At 33.5% G+C, this 24,243-nt stretch overlaps 1 protein-coding gene across 1 annotated transcript; it reads left to right on the top strand.

Moving 5' to 3' along the window:
- The first annotated feature begins 1,386 nt into the window (after positions 1 to 1,386).
- On the top strand, positions 1,387 to 7,363 carry LOC111986004 (pentatricopeptide repeat-containing protein At2g33680). Its single transcript, XM_024017642.2, has 4 exons — positions 1,387 to 3,997; positions 4,366 to 4,539; positions 6,382 to 6,457; positions 6,721 to 7,363. The coding sequence occupies exon 1, from the start codon at positions 1,395 to 1,397 to the stop codon at positions 3,777 to 3,779; it is 2,385 nt and encodes a 794-aa protein (XP_023873410.2). The 5' UTR covers positions 1,387 to 1,394; the 3' UTR covers positions 3,780 to 3,997; positions 4,366 to 4,539; positions 6,382 to 6,457; positions 6,721 to 7,363.
- Positions 7,364 to 24,243: the final 16,880 nt, after the last annotated feature.

Raw genomic sequence — 24,243 nt, 5'->3', positions numbered from 1 at the left:
ACATTATAAAATGAAATATTTTATGAATTATAAAATTTCAATAGGGTTTAACTAAGAGAGTAAAGTATGGGGTATTTGCTTGTTTCCAAAACATTAAGGGAAAAATTGCTTGATTTTAAAGTGTAGGGGGGGTGGGGGTGGAAATTGTGAACTATCCCAAACATAAAATACGGAAAGTGTTTTTTCCCTAAAGTTTTTTTTTTTTTTTTTTTTGAGAATCCATTTTTTTTTTTGTGTAAAAAAACTGTGTTTGTGTGTGCTTTTTTTTTATACTTAAAACAGCATATTAAAAAAGAAGAAGCAAAAATTCAAAAGTTAACCCAAGAAAATTGTGTGTGAAATAGTGAATTTTAGCTCATTAAATTGAAAAAAAAATCTAGAAATACAAAAAAAAAAAAAAAAAATGCCACAACATTTTCACAAGACCTTTTTTTTTCTTGTAGTGATTCTAGTATGATATTTTCATTATTTTATTTTAACATATAAGGAACTAACACCTAAAAAATTGAGAAAAGATTGTGACATTTTGTTAAATCAATATTTTATTATTTTAAAATTAAAAAATACTATGGTAAATAAAAGGCAAAGTCAAAGTTTCAAACCAAACCTGGGCATTTAAAAAGACAATAAAAAAATTTAAAAAAAAAAAAAAAAAAAAAGCCAGAACAAAACAAAGGAGTCAAACGGTGAGTTTTATGGTTCTGTAATGATTGAACAAACCAAAATGTTATTGTTGAAAACCTATGGGCTCTTTTTCTAGAAATACAAAAAAAAAAAAAATGCCACAACATTTTCGCAAGACTTTTTTTTATTTTTTTATTTTTTTCTGTAGTTGATTCTAATATGATATTTTTATTATTTTATTTTAACCTATAAGGAACTAACACCTAAAAATTGAGAAAATATTGTGACAATATGTTGAGTCAATATTTTATTATTTTAAAATTAAAAAAAATACTATGGTAAATAAAAGGCAAAGTCAAAGTTTCAAACCAAATCAGGGCATTTAAAAAGACAATAAATAAAAAAAATAAATAAAAAAGTGTCAAATAGTGAGTTTTGTGGTTATGCAATGATTGAACAAACCAAAATGTTACTGTTAAAAACCTATGGCGTCTTTTTATATATAGAAACAAGTCTTTTGGGTCGGGAGAATTAAAATTAGAAAAATTTCAAAAAGTGCCTGGACTAGCCCAAAAGAAAACTTTGGGCCTTAATTAAAATCAGGGTAGATATTCCATAAAAATATTTTACAAAAGTATGGTCTCAGGCCTGGCCCATTCTTGGTGAAGCAAAACAATATTGGTTCTGTTCCAGGCAATTAATTATGAGATTTAAGGTCCTTTTTTATTTTTTTTCTTTGTTCTTATTTGGTCATGTAAAAGTAAAAGGTCATGCTTCAAAGGGTCAGACTTGTATGTCTGAAATTCTATCACACAGATATTGAATTCAGAAGTAGAAGCATAATAAGAGAGTTTTATAGTAAAACTATTCATGTTGAGAAAATATATACCCATCATTTAAAAATATGTGCAGAATCAAAAGCAATTTCAGAGGGACAAGCCCTCCATTGCCACATTATCAAACTCTTAGCAGAGCCTCAGACTATTTTGCTCAACAGTTTGGCCAATATGTACTGGAAATGTGGCTATGTTTCACTTGCTGAGCAAGTGTTCGATGAAATGCCAGAACGAGATGTTGTGTCCTGGAATACCATGATAAGTGGCTATCTTTCAGTTGGGTATGGTTGGAATGCGTTTATATTCTTTAAAATGATGTTAAGTTGTGGTTTTGTACCTGACCACTTAAGTCTAAATAGTGTGCTCAAAGTTTGTGTTATGAATGGTGATCTTAGTAGAGGTGTACAAGTTCATGGACTTATTGTTAAGCTTGGTCTCTGTGACAATGCCTTTGTGGGTAATGGGCTTATTGAACTATATGATGAATTTGATTGCTTTGATGAGTCATTGAATGTATTTGATGCACTGGTCTGTAAGGATGTTGCAGTGATTAATACCATGATAAAGGTATATGCGAAAATGGGAAATGTAGAAGAAGCTTTTGAGAATTTTCGGTTGCTAGTGTCTGATATGAGTGGACCCACCAGAGCTACTTTTGTTAACTTGCTGGGTGGAATAAGTGGATATGGGAGTTTGAAAGAAGGATTGCTAGTTCATGGGTTTATAGTTAAGCTTGGGTTGGAAGGTCAGGGTCTAGTGGAGAACTCGCTTGTTGGGATGTATTGTAGTTTTGGTGCCATGGATGAAGCTTTTGACTTGCTCCTTTATTTGGGTAGTGAGAATGTGATGTCGTGGACTACTCTGATATCCCAATTTAGCATTCATGGATGCTTTCAAGAAGCCATGGATGTTTTCCAGCAGCTGCATCATGATGAAGTTGTTGCAATAGATGAAGTCATGCTAGTATGCATTCTTAGTGCATCAGCTGGATCTAAGTGCTTATGTTTGGGTACTCAAATACATTCCATCATTGTTAAAACCGGAATCAGCATACATAAAGCTGTTGGTGCTGCTTTGATGGACATGTATTCAAATTGTTTTTGTTTAGAAGATATGCACAAGGTGTTTCAACAAGTTGGTCACAATAGTGATTTATTAATTTGGACAATAGTTATTTCAGGTAATGTTCATAATGGGCTACCCATGGAAGCCCTAAAGTATTTTTCCCAAATGCTAAATGAAGGTGTGAGACCAGATACGGTTGCATGCGTGAGTGTTCTTACGGGATGCATTGGTATGCAGGCTACTGAACATGGTGAAATGATACATGCTTATGTTACCAAGTCCGGAAATGGAACCAAAAGTTCTGTTCAGACTTCTTTGATTTCCCTCTATGCCAACTGTGGATGCTTTAACAGTGCTGAAAAGCTTATTGCTAGGAAGGTGGACTACGATGTTGTTTCAGTAACTGCACTGATGTCGGCTTATGCAAAATTTGGATACAGTATAAAAGCTTTGTCTTGGTTTAGAAAATTGCTTAGGGTAGGCATTTCACCAAACAACTACACTCTTGCTAGTGCACTAACAGCTTCTACCAAATCAACATCTATCTTTACTGGAAGGTCACTACACAACCTAATTATAAAAGTAGGACTCGAAGATGAAAACTTTGTTGCTAGCAGTCTGATTGACATGTACTCCAAGTGTGGGGCCATAGAAGATGCTGTTCATTATTTTAACAGAACACTGCAAAAAGATATTGTGGTTTGGAATAGCCTGCTTGCAGGCCATGCACATCAAGGGAACAGCAAAGCAATTTTGCAGGCCTTTAATGAGATGCAAAATTGTGGAATAAAGCCTGACGAGATCACCTTCCTTTCAATTCTCTCTGGCTGCAGCCATGGAGCTCTTACTGATCAGGTGATGGAATATTTCTGTATGATGCATGATGTTTATGGGATCAGTCCAATGGTGGAGCACTACGCTTGTGTGATAGATTCTCTTGGGCGTGTTGGATTATTTAAGAAAGCAGTCAAGTTCATGGAGGCATTGAATTTTACTCCGTGCATGTTAATGTTAAGATCATTGCTCAGTAATTGCATTCTTCATGGTGGCAGTCAACTTGGCCTAGCTGTTGTAGCAAAGATGATAGTGCTAGGTGGAGATGAAATTGCAACTTATGCATTGTTTTCAAAGTTATGTGCTATTGATGAGAGATGGGGTGATAGTATGAAAGCAAGAGAGCTAATGAACAAGAAAGTATGGCTATCAAAGAAGGTTGGCACCAGCTGGATTGAAAGCAGAAACATTCCATCTTAAAAGGAAGGATGATACCCTCATAAAGGAGGCGGTGAGGCATGAATATCTGGTATGTTTCCATTGCAGTATTTGTTAATCTGATGGCGAGAAATGTGATGACCTGCCTATTGCCTACCATTCATCCTTACAAAAAACTTTTGTATTAATTTGCTGGAGTGTATGAAAAAGTTATCTATGGAGGGTTGATCATCTTGTTCTGCCAAAATGCACAGAACCAGGTTGAGTACTCAATTAATCTATAGTCATACTTAAATTCTAACCCTTACAATCCTGTTTTGAAATTTAAGCGCATAAATGAGAATGATGGGGCTTAGATATAGTAGGCCTCTTCCATTCCTTATACACTGTGTCATTATAGATGATAATTGCATGGACCCTATTAATTGATTCTTGCAGTTCTTAAATACATGTGTGAGTGTGTTTACCCATTTGAAAGTTGTAATTTTCTTATAATAATCATGATCAGAATATCTTTTGAATTTAGTTGATTTACTTGTAGAAAATATTTACTGCTAATGACTTACATGTTGAGCTCTAATTTCACCTCAGATTGGTATTATAATGCCTTAAATTTCTTTGGTGACAGGATACCATCTTGCTAATGAGGTTCCTCTGACCATGCTAAGAGTGCTGCAACAACTCAATACTACTATGGTTATTTGAGTCCCCAGACTGACTCTGTTATCCTTATTGGACATTGCCACTGGACGATTTTCGAGTTGGATCTCTTTGCATTAAGACTTGGCTTCCATGCAACATGGTAATTTTACTACTTAAACTTTACAAACTCATGTATCAACTTTTAAACATGAAATTTTAAAAATAATTAATAACAATAATTCACAATTTTTTTTTAAAATGTAGTTGATGTGGCACTAATCATGTTTATTGACATGTTAGTTTGTAAGTCTTTTGTAATAAAATTGATAGTAGTTTGAACATTTTCCAAACAAAGGTGATGTTGGGTATCTAAGCACTACCTGGAAGAAGGTTGTGAATGCTGAAGACTTTCTTATAATATCCATTAACCAGTTGTACCTAGTAAATGAATTTTGTGTACAGCTGTAATGAACCATACTTTCATTAAGCAGTCTTGTTAATGCTTTCAATTCATAAAGACATTCTTGAGTCCTGACTCCTGACAGCTTCATCAGCTTCATTGCCTGCTATATGGGAACACAAATCTTGATAAGAAATCTAGATACTTTAGCTTCTTCTTTTTTTTCCTGAATGTGTAATTTAGGAATTTTGGGGTGGAAGGAAGTAAACTATTAAAGGGTCAGTTAGAATTTGGTGCAACTTTACTGACATATTTGATATTTGTCCTATATGGAATAGTGTTAATTATCAACTTGGGAGTAGTAGCGGGAATTATGTTAATCAGTCAACTTCTCAACTTGGAGTAGTATCAGGAAATATATTAATAAGATTGGTAAAGCATCCCTGAATTCAGGCTTGAATTGGCTATATGCTATTGAGATGCGGGCTTAATATATCATATCAAATGTATCATCTATATATATATATTCTTTTTGAGAATCCAATATACTATCTATATATGATTTTTCTCAAAGGTACTATTATCTATTTATATACTATACTACATATATATATGACTGAAATAGAACTTTTTAATGTATGTTTTTCTTCTTCTTCTTCTTTTTTTTTTTTTTTTTTTGAATAAATGCTTATTTTTCTAACTTTCAAATTTGAGTTTTGAAATTGTGATTTAACATACATTTATGGGATATAATTTTTTTTTTTTTTTTTTTTTTTACATTTAACATACATTTATGATTTATCATAAATGTATGATTTAACAATGACGCATATAAATTTTTTTCTTTCTTTTTTTTTTTTTTTTTGTGAGGATAATGACACATAAAGTTGAGTTTTGTATTTTTATTTTAATTGGTTTTCTATTTTGTTTAGAAAGTGATGTGCCAAGATTTTTGAAAAATAATAGATGTAAAAGCCTCAAATTTTCGGAAACCTCTAGCAATTGTAAGAATAGATGACTTTCATTCCAAGGTATGCATGATTTCTTTTTTCTTCTTTTCTTTTTTTATCTTGATCGGTTATTTAGTATTTACACATTCCATACCTTAAATAGCCTCCCTTTTTTTTTTGAGAAGAGCTTAAATAGCCTCCTTTAATGTGGGTAGTTAATCTCACTGCATAACCGACTCTATATACCAAAGATTCTTACCATATAAAAATTATGATTTCGGTTGATACACTTTATAACGTGTGCAAATTTCCTTATCTGAAATGAAATCTAATCCTTTAGTTGGTTGCCCTATACTTTTTTTTCCTTTTTTGAGAAACGGTTGCCCTAGGCCTATATAAACAAACTGAACTTCAATATTGTTGTCATCCAAAATTTTCACAAATCATTTTCTTGCTTGTCAATAATCCTTCAACTTCTAAGGCTTTAGGAGAACATCTTTTGTCTTGTGGTATAGCAAGTTAATTTATTTCAATGGGTTTCCCTGGATACATGGTTAGCCTATTCATTTTCTTTTGTTTGTTTTTCAATTATTCTTATACTCTTTTTTTTTTTTTTTTTAATATAATGCTTTTCCTGTATTATGTTTTGCAGAGTTGTACTCTAAAAGTTGATACCCAATCTCCAGGATGGCACACCACACTGAGCAAAGTGTTGATGAATATTAAAGGTTTTTCTTTTTCTTATTTAAATCTCTCTCACACACACTGACACACACACACATTTTTAATGCATGTTTTTTCATTTTTTTTGCCCATGATATTGACTCTTATTTGCTATGCATTGAAGAAAAAATTGCTTATTGATTTATAATATATTTTTATTTATTTATGTTCATTCTTATTAATATGCCATGTACTGAAAAAAATTACTTATTGATGGACTTTTTTTTTAATCTATTTATTTACTTATATTGATTTTATTCTTTGTTAGGTCTATCTTATGAAATTGATGCAAAAGAAGGAGTTGCACATGTTTATGGCAAAGTAGAACCAAAAATCCTTTTGAAGAAGATACAAAAAGCTGGGAAAAAGGCAGAACTCGTTGAAGTTCATTCTGAAGATCCCTTGCAAATGGTGACACCATGTATGGCCATAATTATGAGTCTTTCAATGACTTTCCTTATTATAATTATGTAAGAACAGAGCCTCCTCCGTACCAATCTCATCACTATCCAAACTATCAGCCACACTATTATGAGCCACATTACTATGAGCCAATGGCATACTATCCCCACACCGGTCCTATGAGCCACCAGCACAGTTGTTTCCACAGCCACCATCACCAATGAAGATTGATCCATTCTATGATCCAGATTACTCATGTTCTATATGTAAAAGCTATTATTAGAAAAATAGCTTTGCTTGAGACTTTTTAGTGCAGTATTAGAAAGTTTGTTTGATTTAAATATTCTAGTTTTCCCTCGATTTTTTATAAAGAGGGACTAGGATGTTGGTTTAGATTTCTCTAAGAATTATAAGGGTTTAAGTTTCTGACTTGGATTTATTATGGAGGGCCAAGTCTATGTATGTTGCAATTGGCAATAATATTTAGTACATCTACTTTCTTTTATGATATTTTGATATTTTCACACACCGGAATAACTTATTGGATTTATGAATTTGGGAATAGGATTCTCTTGATTTCATATGAAATGGAAAAAGACCCATTCACGTTTGAGGGTTTTTTTTTTGGGGGGGGGGGGGGGGATTTGACAATATATAATATGTCACGTATTTAAAATTTTGAATGATAATTATATTTATTTCCAGAGACCATCAATGCTGTTAAAGTTCATCTAGGTTTGATCTGGATGGCTATTGACCACAATGATCTTTAAGAATTCATAACTATAATGTCTCAAGAAGTTCAAATGATACTGCAAATAAAAACTAACAATAAAGTTTTCAGAAACTGAAAAGGAGTCTAATTCAACTACTCTTTAGGTGCACAATACTATTGAATGATGGTACATTTTGTGATGAAATTTTTTTACCACCATTAATACTACAAGACTTGATGATCCTCTATTTGTCTCAATGGATTTATATAATAATAATAATATCAATTTCTTTTTATTGTCTTCTATTTGTCTCAATGGATGTATATAATAATAATAATAATAATAATAATAATATCAATTTCTTTTTATTGTGATCACATGGGCAGCATGGAAAAATCTGTCAAAATTTTGATAAAGAAACAATGGTGATTTGGCTATCTAAGCATGACCATGAACAAATTGGCAAAGCTGAAGACTTCGTTATATTATTCACTAAACCAGCTGTATTATGGATATGTTGTACCATTCATTTCAAGCAAAAACAAAAACTCCTTATTCCTTCAAACATTCATGTATAAAATACACTTTGTATATTTACAGATATAATACAGTCTGTTATGAACCATACTTTCTGTGTTTTTATTTTTTTAATGATTACAGAAATATTTTTTCATTAAGCACCTATTATCAAAGCTTTTCCATTCATAAAGACATTCTTGACAGCTTCATTGGCTTCTTTGCATGCTATAAGCAAACACTTCATAAGAAATCTGTGTACTTTATTGTATTTTCTCTGCATGAGAAATTTAATAAAAATCAAAAGATTAAAAAATTGATCTTGTGGTCAATTAGAATTAGGTGAACTGTCATATTTTGTCCTATCTACAATTATGTCAATTAATCAACTTATAGTTTACTCAAAAATAAAAAATAAAAAATAAAAACAATCAACTTATAGTACTAACAAGAAATATATTAACTAGTTTGGTCAAGTATCCTTGATTTTCCTTCTCAAAAAAAAAAAAAAAAAAGTATCCTTGATTTTAATATGAGCTTATTATGAACAAATTATAAGCGTGGTCCAAAGACCTAGACTAATGAATACTATTTGTGGACCCCATCATAAATTTAATAAGTGAACCATATTATGAATGTAAGAAAAGGAAACATCATTCTTCATGTTCTGGAAGTACCTAAGAATTACTTCTCTCTATGGCCCAACTTATACCTCTCTTTACTCTTAATTTAATGTGTATTAAATATAAACAATATAAATTATTTTTGGTACAATTAATAGAAAAATCCCTTATTCTCGCAAGATTCTTAACCTCAGGCTACTACTACAAAGGTTAGACCATTTTGTAGTGATACTCTGGTTATATAATATATTATAAGCCTGTTTAAAAAACTCTATATACTACTTTCGTGTTCGTGTGTTCTAATAAGTATTACTATTTCCTAAAAAAAAAAAAACAATGGTTTTTTTTTTATATAGAAAATTTTAATTTTCTATTAATTTTATCATAAAAAGCTTTACAAATTGATATTGTAAATTTATAATGAGTTAATAAAATAAAACAATTATTTTTTTGCAATTGATGACATATTGGTTAGTAAAATTTATAATGTTTCTAGAATAAATTTTAAATCTAATATGATATCAAGTGATTAACATGTTGGTAACCATACAAGTAAGTAAGTGTCCAAATTTTTGTTAGTATTGAGAATTATTTGATTTAGGAATACGTCGAAATCTGACTTTAAATTCTGTCTTTAGTATTTAAGTGGCTGAAAAGATAGGAGGTAGCTATCCTCCATCTTTCAATCAATTAATATTGTCACAATTCTTTTCACAAATTTTTTCACACTTAACGAAGAAGTGATTTATAAATAGAATAGTAGAAATAAAATGGGGTCAATTATCAACTTATATAAGAATCAGTAATAATTTGATAACTCAATAATTGTGAAATATATTGTGCATATAATATTGCATTATATTCATGATGTTTCTCAATATATTGTGTAGGGAATATTGCTCTATATTCATGATGTTTCTCAATATATTGTATATGTAATATTGCTTTATATTGAACCCATTCTCTACAAGTGAGAGCGAGACATATCTCTTGGTCAAGAGGCTCTTGACATAAATTATTAGTTTTAACTCTTGCTTTAAAAATGCACAAATTTGATGATTGGGATGCGTTAGAACAAATATAAATGATAACATAATGTGAAACAATTTTTTTTTTTTTAAGCGTTGTTAGAATACAATAGAAGTTTAATCCAAAAATGACTAAATTATAAGGTAGAAGTGTCCACGAGTCAAGTTAGGTCGGGTTTGAAATGCACCCACCACTTGACCCAACATTTTTAAGTATTTAATTGTGTCATTTGCTGTCGATCATGGATACTTAGGTCCCCGACCACCATGCTTCCATTATTCCAGCTATTAGATCAATTGAAGTTGTCGAATCTGATTAAAATTGGGTTGTCGTATCATGGTGAGGAACGATGGAGATTGACAAAAGTATATGAAATTCGTCAATCAGATAGGGTTTGTTAAATTTTGAAAGAGAAAACCCACCGTTGATTACCTCATTGATCGAATCGGGTCAATTTTCGGTTCGAATTCAGTCAGATGCATCGAGTTTGTCAGGTTCCAATTTAGGTTTGGACAGCCCTAAAGGCGTGGGCGCATGGCTTTAATATATTNTTAGCTTAGCTCAATTTTCAGCCAAGAATGAGAACATGTTTACCTAATATAATTTTTGCACATAGCAGTTACATCAGACATGATATCCTTGGGGTTTACAATGCTGCTATTAGAATATTAGACTTAGATCACTTAGACCAATACCTATTTTACTATATTTATTGTATTACCAAATTTGGTTAAGGCACAACTTTTTTTTTTTTAATGGGAGTTAAGGGCACAACTATTGATAGGGAAATAATACACAGCAGACCCTTAGTTTTCTAACAAATATATTTGTATGATTTTTTTTTTTTTTTTGCTAAATAAAAAAGGGGGTCTCTGGTTTGGTCTCATCAACCCCACGCCACGTAACAGCAATTGATAATACCACGTGTACCACATGGGCTTTGCTGGGGTTATCGCTCAAACCACTCCTCTCTAGGTGCTGAATAAGGACTCCTACCATCAAATCACACTCTCGTGTGGTATATTTGTATGACATCTATTAAAAGGTTTTGTGAATCAATAATATTATCTGGTCTCTCTAATAAAATTTGGATTTAAATCCCTTTTTCTTATTTGTTATACGAAAAACTGTATAACATCCAACTTGGGCTAAAAGTTAGATCTCATCTTGATCTTGTTTATGCTAACCTTTACTTAAATTAGCTTGAGTACATTTAAAAACAATCATAATTATATAAATATATATATATATATATATGATTTAGAATCTAATTAAGATATAGACTCTTCAGTTTTTTGCACCCCATAATTCACTTGCTCAAAATTGAACTCCAATTAAATTTCAATTTAGAATCTAATCGAATTTAGACTCTTTGATTTTTGCACCTAATAATTCACTTGACACATAAATTTAAAAATAAGATGAGACACGTGGTACAAAATTAGACTCCAATTTAGAATTTAATTGAAAATTTTCTCTTACGTTTGTCTATTAATATATATACATGATTTAGAATATATTTTGATCTAGACTCTTCGGTTTTTGCACCCAATAATTCACTTGCTGCAAAAATTAAAAAATTAGATGGGACACATGGTGCAAAATTGACTCCAATTAAATTTCAATTTAGAATCTAATTGAATTTAAACTCTTTGATTTTTGCACCTAATAATTTGTAGGGACCAGGTTTAGGCCTCCCAGTGTATTACGGGAATGGACCCAAGCCCAGCTAACTCTGCAATTAATTTGTAGAGAGTGGAGTCAAGAACTAGGCCCTAATAAGAGGTGCAATGACCACGCGTGGTAGTTCTTAGGTGGACGTGAACAATGATGCTCCTCGACCTTTCTCCGGCGAGCTTCCTGTTCTTATGACTTCCTCCCTTTTTTTCCTTCCTTCCTTCCAAAAGAAAAGAACCCCCTTGCCTTAAGAGGGATCCCTTACATTATATACTCCTTTCCCCATTGATCACGGCCCTACACTTGTTGAGTAACCAGGCCACCACTTGAGTACCTGTCCCATTAGCCACCTTCCCGTTCTTCCAATGGGTTGTAGCAACCAAGGCAACATTGTTATGTAATCCCCTCCTCATTAATGCGGCCAGGACATTAGTTGGGGGCATTTAATGTGGAGGTGACAGCTCGCCTTAGACTTGCTCCTTCACCGTGCTCCCGTCGTCGACGCGTGGCGCTTGCCCTTTCCTCCTCGGATAATTAAGAAAACTCCTCTTTGGTGGTGGGGTGCTCGTGCATTTCTGAGGTCTCGAACGTCCGAGGACGGGGGTTGTCCTCGAACCTGTTCCTTGGGGGCTGAACATCGTACTTTTATCCTCAGACTCCACATGCATCCTCGGCATAGGCCTCTGGGCCTGGTTTGAAGTGGGCCGAGACTGCCTGATTTTCTGGCCCCACATAATTCATTTGACACATAAATTTAAAAATTAAATGAGACACATAGCGTAAAATTAGACTCCAATTTAGAATTTAATTGAATTTTATCTCAGCTTTGTCTATTAATATATATACATGATTTAGAATCTAATTAGATCTAAACTCTTATATTTTTGCACTCAATAATTCATTTGTCACAAAAATTAAAAAAATTAGATAGAACACAAGGCGTAAAATTGAACTTTAATTAAATTTCAATTTATAATCTAATCAAATTTAAACTCTTTGATTTTTGCACCTAATAATTCATTTGATACATAAATTTAAAAATTAGATGAGACATGTGACGCAAAATTATACTCTAATTTAGAATTCAATTGAATTTTCTCTCCGCTTTATCTATTAATATATATATATATATATATATGGACTAATAACGTAAATGAAAGCTATGGGTGCCTAAGGACTAAGGATGAAGTTGAAGAGTTGCAGTATTTGTATGGGGATGCCACGGGCCATGGGCCCTAGGAGGAAGGTTACTCGAGGAGAGGAAGGGATAAGTCAAAAGGACTTTGAGGTGTTCCAAGTGGGAAGAGGATCTGATGAGAGAAAATCAATGATTATAGGAGAGGTTTTTAGTTTGGAGTAGCTTGTTCCCTCCACATTAAATGGTGGGCAACAGCTTTATCAGCTGCATTGATAAGGAAGTGACCTGAACAGTGTAAGTCACAGCTAAGTAAACTTCTTCCACCACTTTCTTCAAATGTAAAAAGAGACAAGTGTCAAGAGGGAAGGTTTGTGAAGTAAAGATGGAAGGTTGATATATGAAGGAGGAAAAAATATATAAGAAAAATAGGGTTTACATAGAAGGGGCATCGAGACACAAGTATCAAGATATAGACAAGAAACAAGAAGAACACTAAGAGAAGTGAGTGAATAGTAACATTTCTTGTATAATTGTGGCCTCTTCAAGCCAGCTTGTATTGAGAAATCAACTCATCCATTTATTGATACTTTCTTTTTCTTCCTTATTTTTATCCTCAGGCAGAGCCTCCCTCTTGTTATTTGTTTCCCTCTCTTACAAATTCATTGTTTTGGGCTGCGGTTGAATCAATCTAGCCACTATTCTAAATGGGCCTGGGCCGCTAGTTTTCTTGGTTCTTACAAAAGCCTATAACTTTTGTTAATTTGTTCTAATGTTGTCACACAAGTTTTTAAAATTCCACAATTTTTGGCATCTATCATTTTAATATATATTGTAAAGACCTGATTTGGGTCTAGGGCTGGCATTGGGGTGGGGCTGAAGGATGGGGTCTTCGTCCCTGCCCTGCATGGTTTTGTCTTGCCTCATTCCTGCCCCGCCTCGCATGACGGGAAAAACTTTCTCACCTCATCCCCGCCCCTTGGGGCCCTGCGAAGCCCTACCCCACCTTGTAAAACTCTACTTTTTGTTAATTTGCCCTACAACTGGTACAATTTTTTTAATGAAACTTATTTCATTAATAAAAATATACTTGAAATTACAACTGTAGGGACTCAATTTGGGTTGAATGTTAGGTTCCCGGCCCAACGAGCCCAAACAATACATTTATAGAGAGTGGGCTGAAAGGCTTAGATACTGGCCGTTGATCACCATGGCCAAACTCTTATTAAAAGATGGCTAAGTGTTTCCTTACAAGTGAGGGAATGCTCCTCGGCCTGTGGCCGAGGAGGCCTTCTTCTGGCCTTTTTTTCCCCCCCTCTCTTAGGGGTTACTAACTCTTCTTTTATAGTTTTCATCTTCCTATCTTCTGCTGCCATTTGTTGATCATCTATTCGCTTTTCCTCTGGTTGTCCGTCCCATCAGAGACCTTATCGGTACTCAAGTGGCTCGCTCTTACCAACGTTATCCTGTCAAAGGGTTACCTCCCCATTAATGCAGCCAGGGGGGGTTAGTTGAGTGCATTCAATGCGATGGTGACAACTTACTTTGGGGTTAAACTCTCCCCGAAACCACCCTTGTCAGGTCGAGGAGCACAAGTTACTTATGAGGAGAAGGGGGGGGGAGCCTACTTTCTAGGACCAGGTCGAGGATACCTTGTCCTCGGCCTGACAAGGGTGGTTTCGGGGAGAGTTTAACCCCAAAGTAAGTTGTCACCATCGCATTGAATGCACTCAACTAACCCCCCCTGGCTGCATTAATGGGGAGGTAACCCTTTGACAGGATAACGTTGGTAAGAGCGAGCCACTTGAGTACCGATAAGGTCTCTGATGGGACGGACAACCAGAGGAAAAGCGAATAGATGATCAACAAATGGCAGCAGAAGATAGGAAGATGAAAACTATAAAAGAAGAGTTAGTAACCNTACGTCATCTTGGATGACAGGAGGCACAAATTGATCTTTGTTGCATTTAGTTGATGGGATATTCTCCTCGGACAACTCTTCCAGTCATTACGGTCATAGTTTGCTCGTGAAGCTCAAGTATCACGTCTCTCTTGCTATTTATCCATTCTCGGACCATTATGCCTCCTCGGACAAGGCCCAAGGCCCAATATATATTTGGGCCTACGTCTCCCCCCCCCCCCCCCCCCCCAACACACACACACACACACATATATTAATCTTTAGAGTTACAAATATTGCTAAATTTTCTAGAAAATGATCTAGAATTTTTTTTCAATCAATGTAATTTAAACTAATTAGAACTCATTGTCTTCTTAGGTAAAGCATGCACACCACTAATTTTTTTTTTATTAGATTAGATTTTGTATATATCTTATGATTATCTAAATAAATTCTAATTAAATTAAGTAAGTTTTTTTTTTTTTTTTTGAGGGTGATTAAATTAAGTAAGTTAGTTTCTACAAGTTAACATATTGGAATTTTTATTTATTAATACTTATTAACTAATTATGCATCGTATATAAATATTTTTTGTTGTTGTTGAACTTCGCGTGCGTTGTGCGGCTATAGTCTATATGTATTATCATAAAATGAAAACATTTGACTATTGTTAATTTATTGTAATGTTGCCCGAGCTTTTGAAAGCACATACTTTTTTACACCATAATTCTGAAAACTGAAAACTGAAAACACTGTAGTAAAATAATTTTTAAATATATAAATGGTCTCGTGAGACCTATTTTTAATAAAAAAAATTGCTAAAAAGTGATATTTGTAGGTCTGTAAACCGTACACAAATGTACTGTTTATGGTTGAAAAATCAGCCTTTACTACTGAAAGCAAAAAAAAAAAACTGCAACGCGTTTTGCACCCAGACATGGACGCAAAACGCAGTACCCAAATGGGTACTAAACTAAATGTTAATTTAAAATAATTAGAACTCCTCATCTTTTTAGATAAAAGAAACTCTTAACAATAAATGGAACCACAGTTTCATTCCTCTGTCAAGGATGGAGGTTGCTGACAGTCTTTTCTGACCTCACACGCAAAAAGGGGATTACACATGCAAGTCGGGGTACCCTTTTTTAAAGGAAGAAAATGACTTTGATGCTCCTGGAAGTCCTGTGGATTGTGACAAAGATTTATGGAGAGAAATTTGGTCTTTATATGTACCGAATAATTGGACGCAAAACGCAGTACCCAAATGGGTACTAAACTAAATGTTAATTTAAAATAATTAGAACTCCTCATCTTTTTAGATAAAAGAAACTCTTAACAATAAATGGAACCACAGTTTCATTCCTCTGTCAAGGATGGAGGTTGCTGACAGTCTTTTCTGACCTCACACGCAAAAAGGGGATTACACATGCAAGTCGGGGTACCCTTTTTTAAAGGAAGAAAATGACTTTGATGCTCCTGGAAGTCCTGTGGATTGTGACAAAGATTTATGGAGAGAAATTTGGTCTTTATATGTACCGAATAAAGTTAAAAATCTCGTGTGGAGAGCTTGCCGAGAATCACTGCCGTCGAAAGCAAATTTAGTGCGTCAAACTATATACCATTGATTACCCAGTTTGTGATCGGTGTAAACAGGAGCCCGAGACAGCTTTGCATGCTTTGTGGTCATGTCAGGAACTTGATGTAGTTTGGGAAGATGAGGAGCAGTGGGCTTGTCGTAGATCAGTCAACTTCTTGAATTTTAAGGAGTTGTTATCATGGCTAATCAAAAACCAGAATCAACTGGAGCTTTTCTCTATAAATGCATGGTCAATATGGAATCAACGAAATCAGGTCCGCTTTCACCAATCGAGCTGCAGTCTACAAGCCCCTCAGTCTCACCCTCCTCGGACACGAGACCAATGGCGACCTCCACCTTCGGACACGATCAAGATAAATTTTGACGGAGCCATTTTCAACAAGGAGCACAAGTCTGGGATTGGAGTGGTGCTGCGTGATGCCCATGGTTCAATGCTAGCCTCTCTGTCTCGGCAACTGTTACAGGTTTACAGCCATTGGAGATTGAAGCAAAGGCAGCGTCAACAGCTCTTCAATTTGCTGCAGATTTGGGATTCAATCTGGTGGTCTTAGAGGGTGACTCTCAAGTTCTTATGATAGCTTTGGTCAATGACAGTAAGCTTTTGTCCTCTGATGGTTTACTTGTTGAAGATGTTCATTTTAGCGCTAAATTTTTTATTGAATTACATTACTCTCGTGTAGGGAGAGAAGGTAAATAAGGTTGGTCTTGGATCGATATGCCTTATGTATTTTGGATTTTGTTGTGTGGATATAGGATATTCCACCACCTTTTCTTTTTATTATTCAGGCTTATATTACTAGTTTTTCTTAATTAAATAAATTATGTTTTCCCTAAAAAAAATTTAGATTGTTTTTACTTCTCTAAATAAATTCTAATTATTATTATTTTTTGAAATGCAAATTTTAATTATATTAGGTAAGTTATTTTCCACAAATTTTCTAATTTGACTTTCTATTTATTTTTACTTATAAATTTCATATGCATTTGACGTGAATATTATTTTTCAAATTCTTCTTTTCATTGCGTGAGTTAGTAACTAGTCTATATAATAATATAACTATGCAGTTTCATTTAACAACCTTAGAGCATTCATATCAGCATGTCTATTTTACACATTCATTTTTACACTAAAAACCTACTTTTCTATTTTATACATTCACTTTTACAAAACACCCACATCAATTCATTTATTTTACAAGATATTTTAATAAAATATTAATTATACTCTATTTTTTTATTATTTCTTTCTAACTACTCCCTCTTAAATACGTGCTCTCTCACTCTGTTTCCACTCATTTTCTGATTTCTGCCTCTCTCTCTCTCTACACCCATCTCTCTGCCTTCCTCTTCCAAATCACAAAACCCATTCGCTGAAACTGATCCAGCTCTCTGTCGATCCAGCTCGCCGCCGATGTCCTCTACCGATTCAGCCTCCCTCTAGCGATCCAGCTCTCCGTCCCTCTTTCCTTCGCCCCTCCCTCTCTTCCTCCATCACCGATCCTTCGCCTCCCACCCCCAACCGACGACAGCAATGGAAGATCTGGCGGATCGGGTGGCAACACTGGTAGCAAATCTGGCTCCGTTGGGCATTTCACGTGAGTTTTCCGTTAAGTATGGTTTGGGCTAGGTTTTCCGGTGGGGTTGTACTGTTTTTGGGTTGGGTTTACCGGTGAGTTTTGGTTTAATTTTTTGTTATTTTTTGTTTAATTTTCTGTTGATTTTGGTCTAATTCTCTGTGCGGTGGTTGGTGGTGGCGTTGGGTTTGGTGGTTGGTGGTTATTTTGGCGCGCTGGGTAATTGATAATATTATTTTAATGTATACACGAGCTACAGTACCCGTGTAAATATACACGGGTACTGTAACTCGTGGAAATATATACACGGATTTACATATTTTTACACCCACTGATGTGGGTGTTTTTTTGCTCAAAATGTGTAAATTTTGTACTGTACATCTATTTTAGAAGATTATAACCGAGTTGGTGTGAATGCTCTTAGAGGGTACACACAATAAGCGTATTTTTAATTCTTTTTATTTATTTTTGGTGTGTGGATAATTCAATAATTAGGGAATTTGAAATGTTGAACCATAAATGTGTTGACACCCCATTTTGCAATCCGCATTTAACCTCACATGGAGGGTAAAATGGTACTTTCACTTTAAAAATATGCATCTTGATTCTAGCCATTAGATCATTGGACTCATTTTACCAAAATGATCTTGATGTTGTAACGATCAAATCGACTGGTCATAAGCCCTAATCGGACCATTAGATTGAAAGTTATCATCAAATCAAGTTTTAATGGCTAAGATGTACTATCACAAATTGAGTCCGACTATATGTGATTATGAACAATTGATTTCAATTGGTTATAGGTGTAATCAATTTGAGAACAATGATGTGTCATAATTTAATTGGTTAGGACTACATTTTATGGTGAGCAAAATCCAATGCTCAAAAGTGGCAGGACCAAGGGCGTTAAGAGATAAGGATATTTGTTTAGAGGCTTTAATTAGAGCTATTGCAATTGAAATCTTCTAGACATTTTGACAAGTGAGGTAAATCTCGTGGTACAGCAACAAATGAAATCAAAATATTTTTTTATTTATAAAAATTTAATAGATGGTGAATTTTTTTTTTTTTTTAAAAATAAAATCCGGAACGAAAGACTAAAAAAAAAAATAAAAAAAAAGGCTTTAGCTAGGTATCAGTATTCAGTAGCCTTGTTTGAAAACATTCTAAAAACTCATAATTCAATGGAATTGCCATAAAAAAAGTTAATTTATCTTTAGGTTTCTTTCTCTCTTTTTTTCTTTTCTTCTTTTTAAAAGTAGATTCAAATTTAAACTTGAGCCATTTTGAACCCAAACAGAAGACAAATTAATCAACCGATTATTTAGATTTTTTTTTTTTTTTATAATTTGACTTTTAACTCCTAAGAATAGTAATACACTCAGTAGAATGTATAATTTTTTATAATAAAAAAAAAAACCTTCAAATAGAATGTATAATTTCTTAAAACATCTCATATATTAAAGCAGAATTGTACATTTTAACCTAATAAATAGATGGTCCTGTTAACAGATATCCTAACCCTAAGTGCATTTGTTAATGACCATTTTAGGAAAATATTAATATTGCTTTCATAGGAAATAAAAAAAGTTTCAAAAAGTCAATCACTTTTTTCTTTTTCAATAAAAATTTCTAAAAATAGTTTATACTAAAAATAGTTTTTAAACCAATAGTCTAGGGGTGTTCGAGTGTGTGTGTGGTGCGGTTTTGAGCTATTTTTAGCACCGACTTTGTGGTACGGTTTAGTTAAAACCATAACTGCACCGCACCTTATTTTTGCATCACATGTGCAGTGTGGTATGGTGCGGTGCGGTTTAAAGTTTAGCCAAAATCATAACCACACCACACCTCATTTTTGTAGTCATATATGCGATACGGTGTATAAGATGCAGTTTGAATGATTTGAAGCTGGTATATTTTTCAAATTTTGGACTTTTTCTACCTAGCCCAAAACTTATTTTTACATTTGTTTTGATCCAAGTTTTAAACTACTAAGTTAGTTTTTCTTTATTTTGGGCTAGCTTTCCTAATCAACACTTGTTAAGGTTATCAAACTATTATAATATATATATAATATATAAAATAATTAAATATATTAATATATAGAGATGGTGCGGTGCAGTGCGATTTTCTTATTATAAAACCACAAACCGCACTGCACCATGCGGTGTGGTGCGGTGTGGTGCACTATTACTTTGGTGCGATGCGGTTATGCCATTTTGTGGGTGGTTTTGGTGCAGTTTTTGTGGTTTGTGTAGTTTATGCGATTTGGTGAACACCTCTAACCAATATTGTATAGGCCACGGTTATCAGCTTGTACCGAGCTCATGACACATTTCTTAAATGGGCCATCCTGCCCTACTTACTAACCGAGCACTTAGCCCATTCCTTAGATGGGTTTGGTCCGAGCTCAGGCCTAACCGAACATCTACTATTATACCGAGATCAAGAGATAATGCCTTGGGGGAATCCACCCGCCAAGCATCAACTGGCACCTAGTGCAAGTCATAAGATGGTCATATCAATCACGAGTGGCATGTCTCATCTGATCAGGGATATAGCACATAAGGGTCCACCAACATACATAGGGAATAATCTCCTCATCATGAGACCCCACTAAGGGAGTCTATAAATAAAGACCGATAGGTAGGGGGCAAGGGGTTGGGAAAATTGGTAAAATTGGGGAGAGGAGCATGAGAGTTCCGATGAGATATACATCCAGGAAGAAGGAAGTCCAGTCCATATTTCATAAAGAGGGATTAGTTACACTGTGACCATCTCGGAGAGGGTAAGAATACGAGAAAGGAAGCCAGACAAAAAGAAAAACCTTAGTTTGTCTCCTACAAAAACCTGCATGCATCTTTGGGGCCTCCCATTGTTGGATATTCCTGACCTACAATACAAGTAAATTAGGGACCTCAGCCCAAAACCTTCATCCCATTGGGCTAAGCCACCACAAATGCCTCTTCGTTAACATTTTCCATAAAAAATAAATTGATGAAATTAAGTTGAATAATGCTAGAGATACAAATTATTTTACAAAATTTTGCAAACTGCTAATGTAGTGGATGATTATTGGTAAATGAAAAAAGTAATATTAATAGTGGGCCTAAATGAAAAACAATAAGAGATTGATCACATCAACATTTTGTAAAAATGTTGTAAAATAGTTTGTGGTTATAACATTACTCAATTAAGTTCATTTAAACACATATTACATTGCTTCTCAAAAAAAAGAAAAAAAAACACATTACATTGATAATTTTTGTTTTATTCAATTGTGAAATCAATATTGATCTACAGTTGAACTTGATTAATTTGAATTTTTGATAGATGCAAAATCAATTTCTAATTTCCTATTTATAAATCTGAGAAAATCACATGAAATGAGAGATAGAGCCTTAAAAGGGACAATCAAATGCAAAAGTATGGATTCTAAAAAAAAAAAAAAAAATCCTTTTTGAGACTTATTGTGGCGAATTGACTATCCATAATCTATTTTATTGATAACAATCTACAAATTTTTTTTAAAAATAAAAAATAAAAATCTATTGATAATAAGAAGTAATTATAGTAGGTTATCCAAAGAAGCGTTGGACAGTGCATACAAAACAATAAGTGTTAAATTGATCATATGTCAATCTTGTATCGTATTGAGGATTACAAATCATTTATACCACATATTATATTTTACTTTATATTTCACTAATCACAACTTGTCATATGTTTTTTTTTTTTTTTTTCATTTTAAACTTTGACTATTTTATAAGGAAAGTTAAACAAATAATGACAAATTGTGATTAGTGAAATATGAAGTGGAACAGAAAAAATGGTATAAAGAATTTGTATTTATTAGTGAAGTTCAATGTGTGTATGATTATGTGCAACTGAGTGTGAAATAAAATTAAGTCTTGTTAATGTGTGTCATTACGATAATATACTATTTTAAGAAAAATTTATGCTACTTTTATGAGATATATATATAAATATGTGTAAAAAAAAAATCTATTATTTTATTTATTTTTTTATAAAAAATTTCAAAAAAAAATTCATAAACAAATATAGTAGCTTTTTTTTTTATGGTTAACAAGTATAGTAGCTTTTTTTTTAATGGTTAACAAATTAGTAGCTTTTAAGTTTTAATAAACATAGCTCGTTTGTATTTTATCCCTCAAATAAAAATAAAATAAAAAACTGTCCCAAACAATTGCTCCCGAGTATCCCACGAACTCTATTCAGTTTTTTTTTTTTTTTTTTCACGTTGTTTGGAGTTGACATCAGTTATATATCCTCAAACACCAGCAGTAAAACAACAGAGAGACAAAACTACATACAGACTTGAAGACTTGTCTCTGTGTGTGTGTGTGTGAGAGAGAGAGAGAGANTTGGTTAGGACTACATTTTATGGTGAGGTTGCATATACCTAATTAATTAGATAGTTAAACATTAATTATTCAATGAGTAATTTGTGTAATTATCTTTTAATTAGAGTAAATTGGAAACCAATTAATTCTGAAATGGGAGTGATTGGAGCCATTTAATGTTAATTGGGAGCTAATTTGGGACCTATTAATGTTAATTGTGCTGAAACCATTTTCTAACAAATGACCTCTGCTCACTATTTCATCAATATCTCTCAGAATATTTTGAATCTGTAAATGAGGTTAATTTTCCCAGAAACTAGACATCCGGGCTTCAATTTGAGCACAAGAACGAGACAATTCCGATCAGAATTGGGTCAGATATGATTTTTCGAAATTAGCTCTACAAGCTGTTACAGCAGCTACGGGAAAACCGAATTTTGGCTTGCTCCCCACTCCCACCAATCTCTCCATTTAATGCACCAGATTTTCCCAAGGCTAAAATGAGGTCTAGGTTCATAATCCTTGTCAACCCTCATTAAATGGCATTCCATTCACATTCCCTCCACTACCACTATATAAACCTCCCCCTCCTTCATTCCAAGACACCAAAAAAACCCCCTCTCTTCTCCTCTCTTGAGTTTTAGTGAAGTTGAGTAGTCTTGTCATATCTTGGTCTTCCTGAGACTCAAGGTATTGAGTGAGACTCACTCTTCCTCTCCTAACTCTTCTTTTCTCCACCCTTAGGACCTCCACCAAAAGTCTCCTCCTCCACCGTATGGATCTTGCATGAAGGTATAATCATTTTCCCTAACTTGTTTATTGTGTTGCCATGATGAGAATTTAGGATTAAAACATGATAGTGATTATTTAAATTCTCTTGAATATGTTTGAATGTTCTTAATTGTTCTTATGTGTTCTTCACATGTTCTTGGTTGTTCATCACATGTTCATGCATATCACTAGTTTTAATCTTAAATCCACATCAAAAATATGAAAAACATGTTTGTTTAATAATTCTTTCAAATCCTTGAATCTAGATTATCACCATCCACACACATTCACTAGAATTTATTTTTCAATTCAAATGAAATGCTTAATAAATTGAATTAGGGTTTATCACATGCACACACATTAAATTTAACATGTAAATTGATTGACATATTGGATGATATGATATGATTGTTGGCCACCATAGTCTAGAAAACGGTTTCACCGGTAAGGTGGGTGCCTAACACCTTCCCACCTTGTAACATAGCCTCCGAACTTAGATCAAGGGTTAGTAGATCAAATGCTTATCCTTGTAATTTTCAATTTCTAGATTGTAACTAGGAAACAAAGCCATGTACTTTATCTTAGATTATATCTAGGACCAAAGCCATGTAATTTCCTATGATCAATGTAAATTCAAATTTCAAATTAATAAAATGAGGAATTTTTTAATTATGGTTTTCTTATTTTTTCAATAATTAAATAAGTGGCGACTCCATTGTAAAACCCTTAATCTAAAGAGGAAAATATAACTAGTCGAACCTCCATTTTGAGGGGCAATAACACAACTCCACCCATTCACGTGGGTTTGGCCCAACATTCATTAAAACGGGCCGGGGACGCGGTCTCTCACAAAATGTTATGAAAATTTTAAAATGTGTTAATTAGTTAAGTTACAAGATTGTTAACTTTTATTCCTTTTTTATACCATACAATTTACACACAAAATGGCATTATATAAATTTTAAAGACTCTAAATATGTGCATGTTAAGACCAGAATTACATGTTTATTATTATTATTTTTCTTAAGATCAGCCAAAAATAGTAAATTTATTCAAAATGGTTGCATCCAAAATTTATATAGAAAATCAGAAATTATGGTTTGAGGGTTCAATACACTTATGAAGCAGGAGAAGGACATCCTCACTAGTTGCCAACCTTTGAACTATGTCTCCATCAAAAAAATAAAAATAAAAAAATAAAATAAAATAAAAATAAAAACAAAAGCCAATGAACTATGTCATTCCAAGTTTTTTATGTGGAGAATAAGGGAGGTTCTTCCTTGTCAGCTTTTGGACTCAGTGACAATCTATTTATTTTTATTATTATTATTATTTATAACAAAAAAGTTGTGCACCTTTCCAAATATTGATTGGGATTTCCAGAGCCTTCACAGTCACAAATCCAAATGCTCAAAAGTGGCAGGACCAAGGGCGTTAAGAGATAAGGATATTTGTTTAGAGGCTTTAATTAGAGCTATTGCAATTGA

This window comes from Quercus suber, unplaced genomic scaffold (assembly GCF_002906115.3).
Source record: "Quercus suber isolate HL8 unplaced genomic scaffold, Cork oak 2.0 scaffold_697, whole genome shotgun sequence".
Classification (NCBI taxonomy): Eukaryota; Viridiplantae; Streptophyta; class Magnoliopsida; order Fagales; family Fagaceae; genus Quercus; species Quercus suber.
The sequence above is the reverse complement of the archived record's forward strand: the minus strand, read 5'-3'. Positions and strand labels throughout refer to the sequence as shown.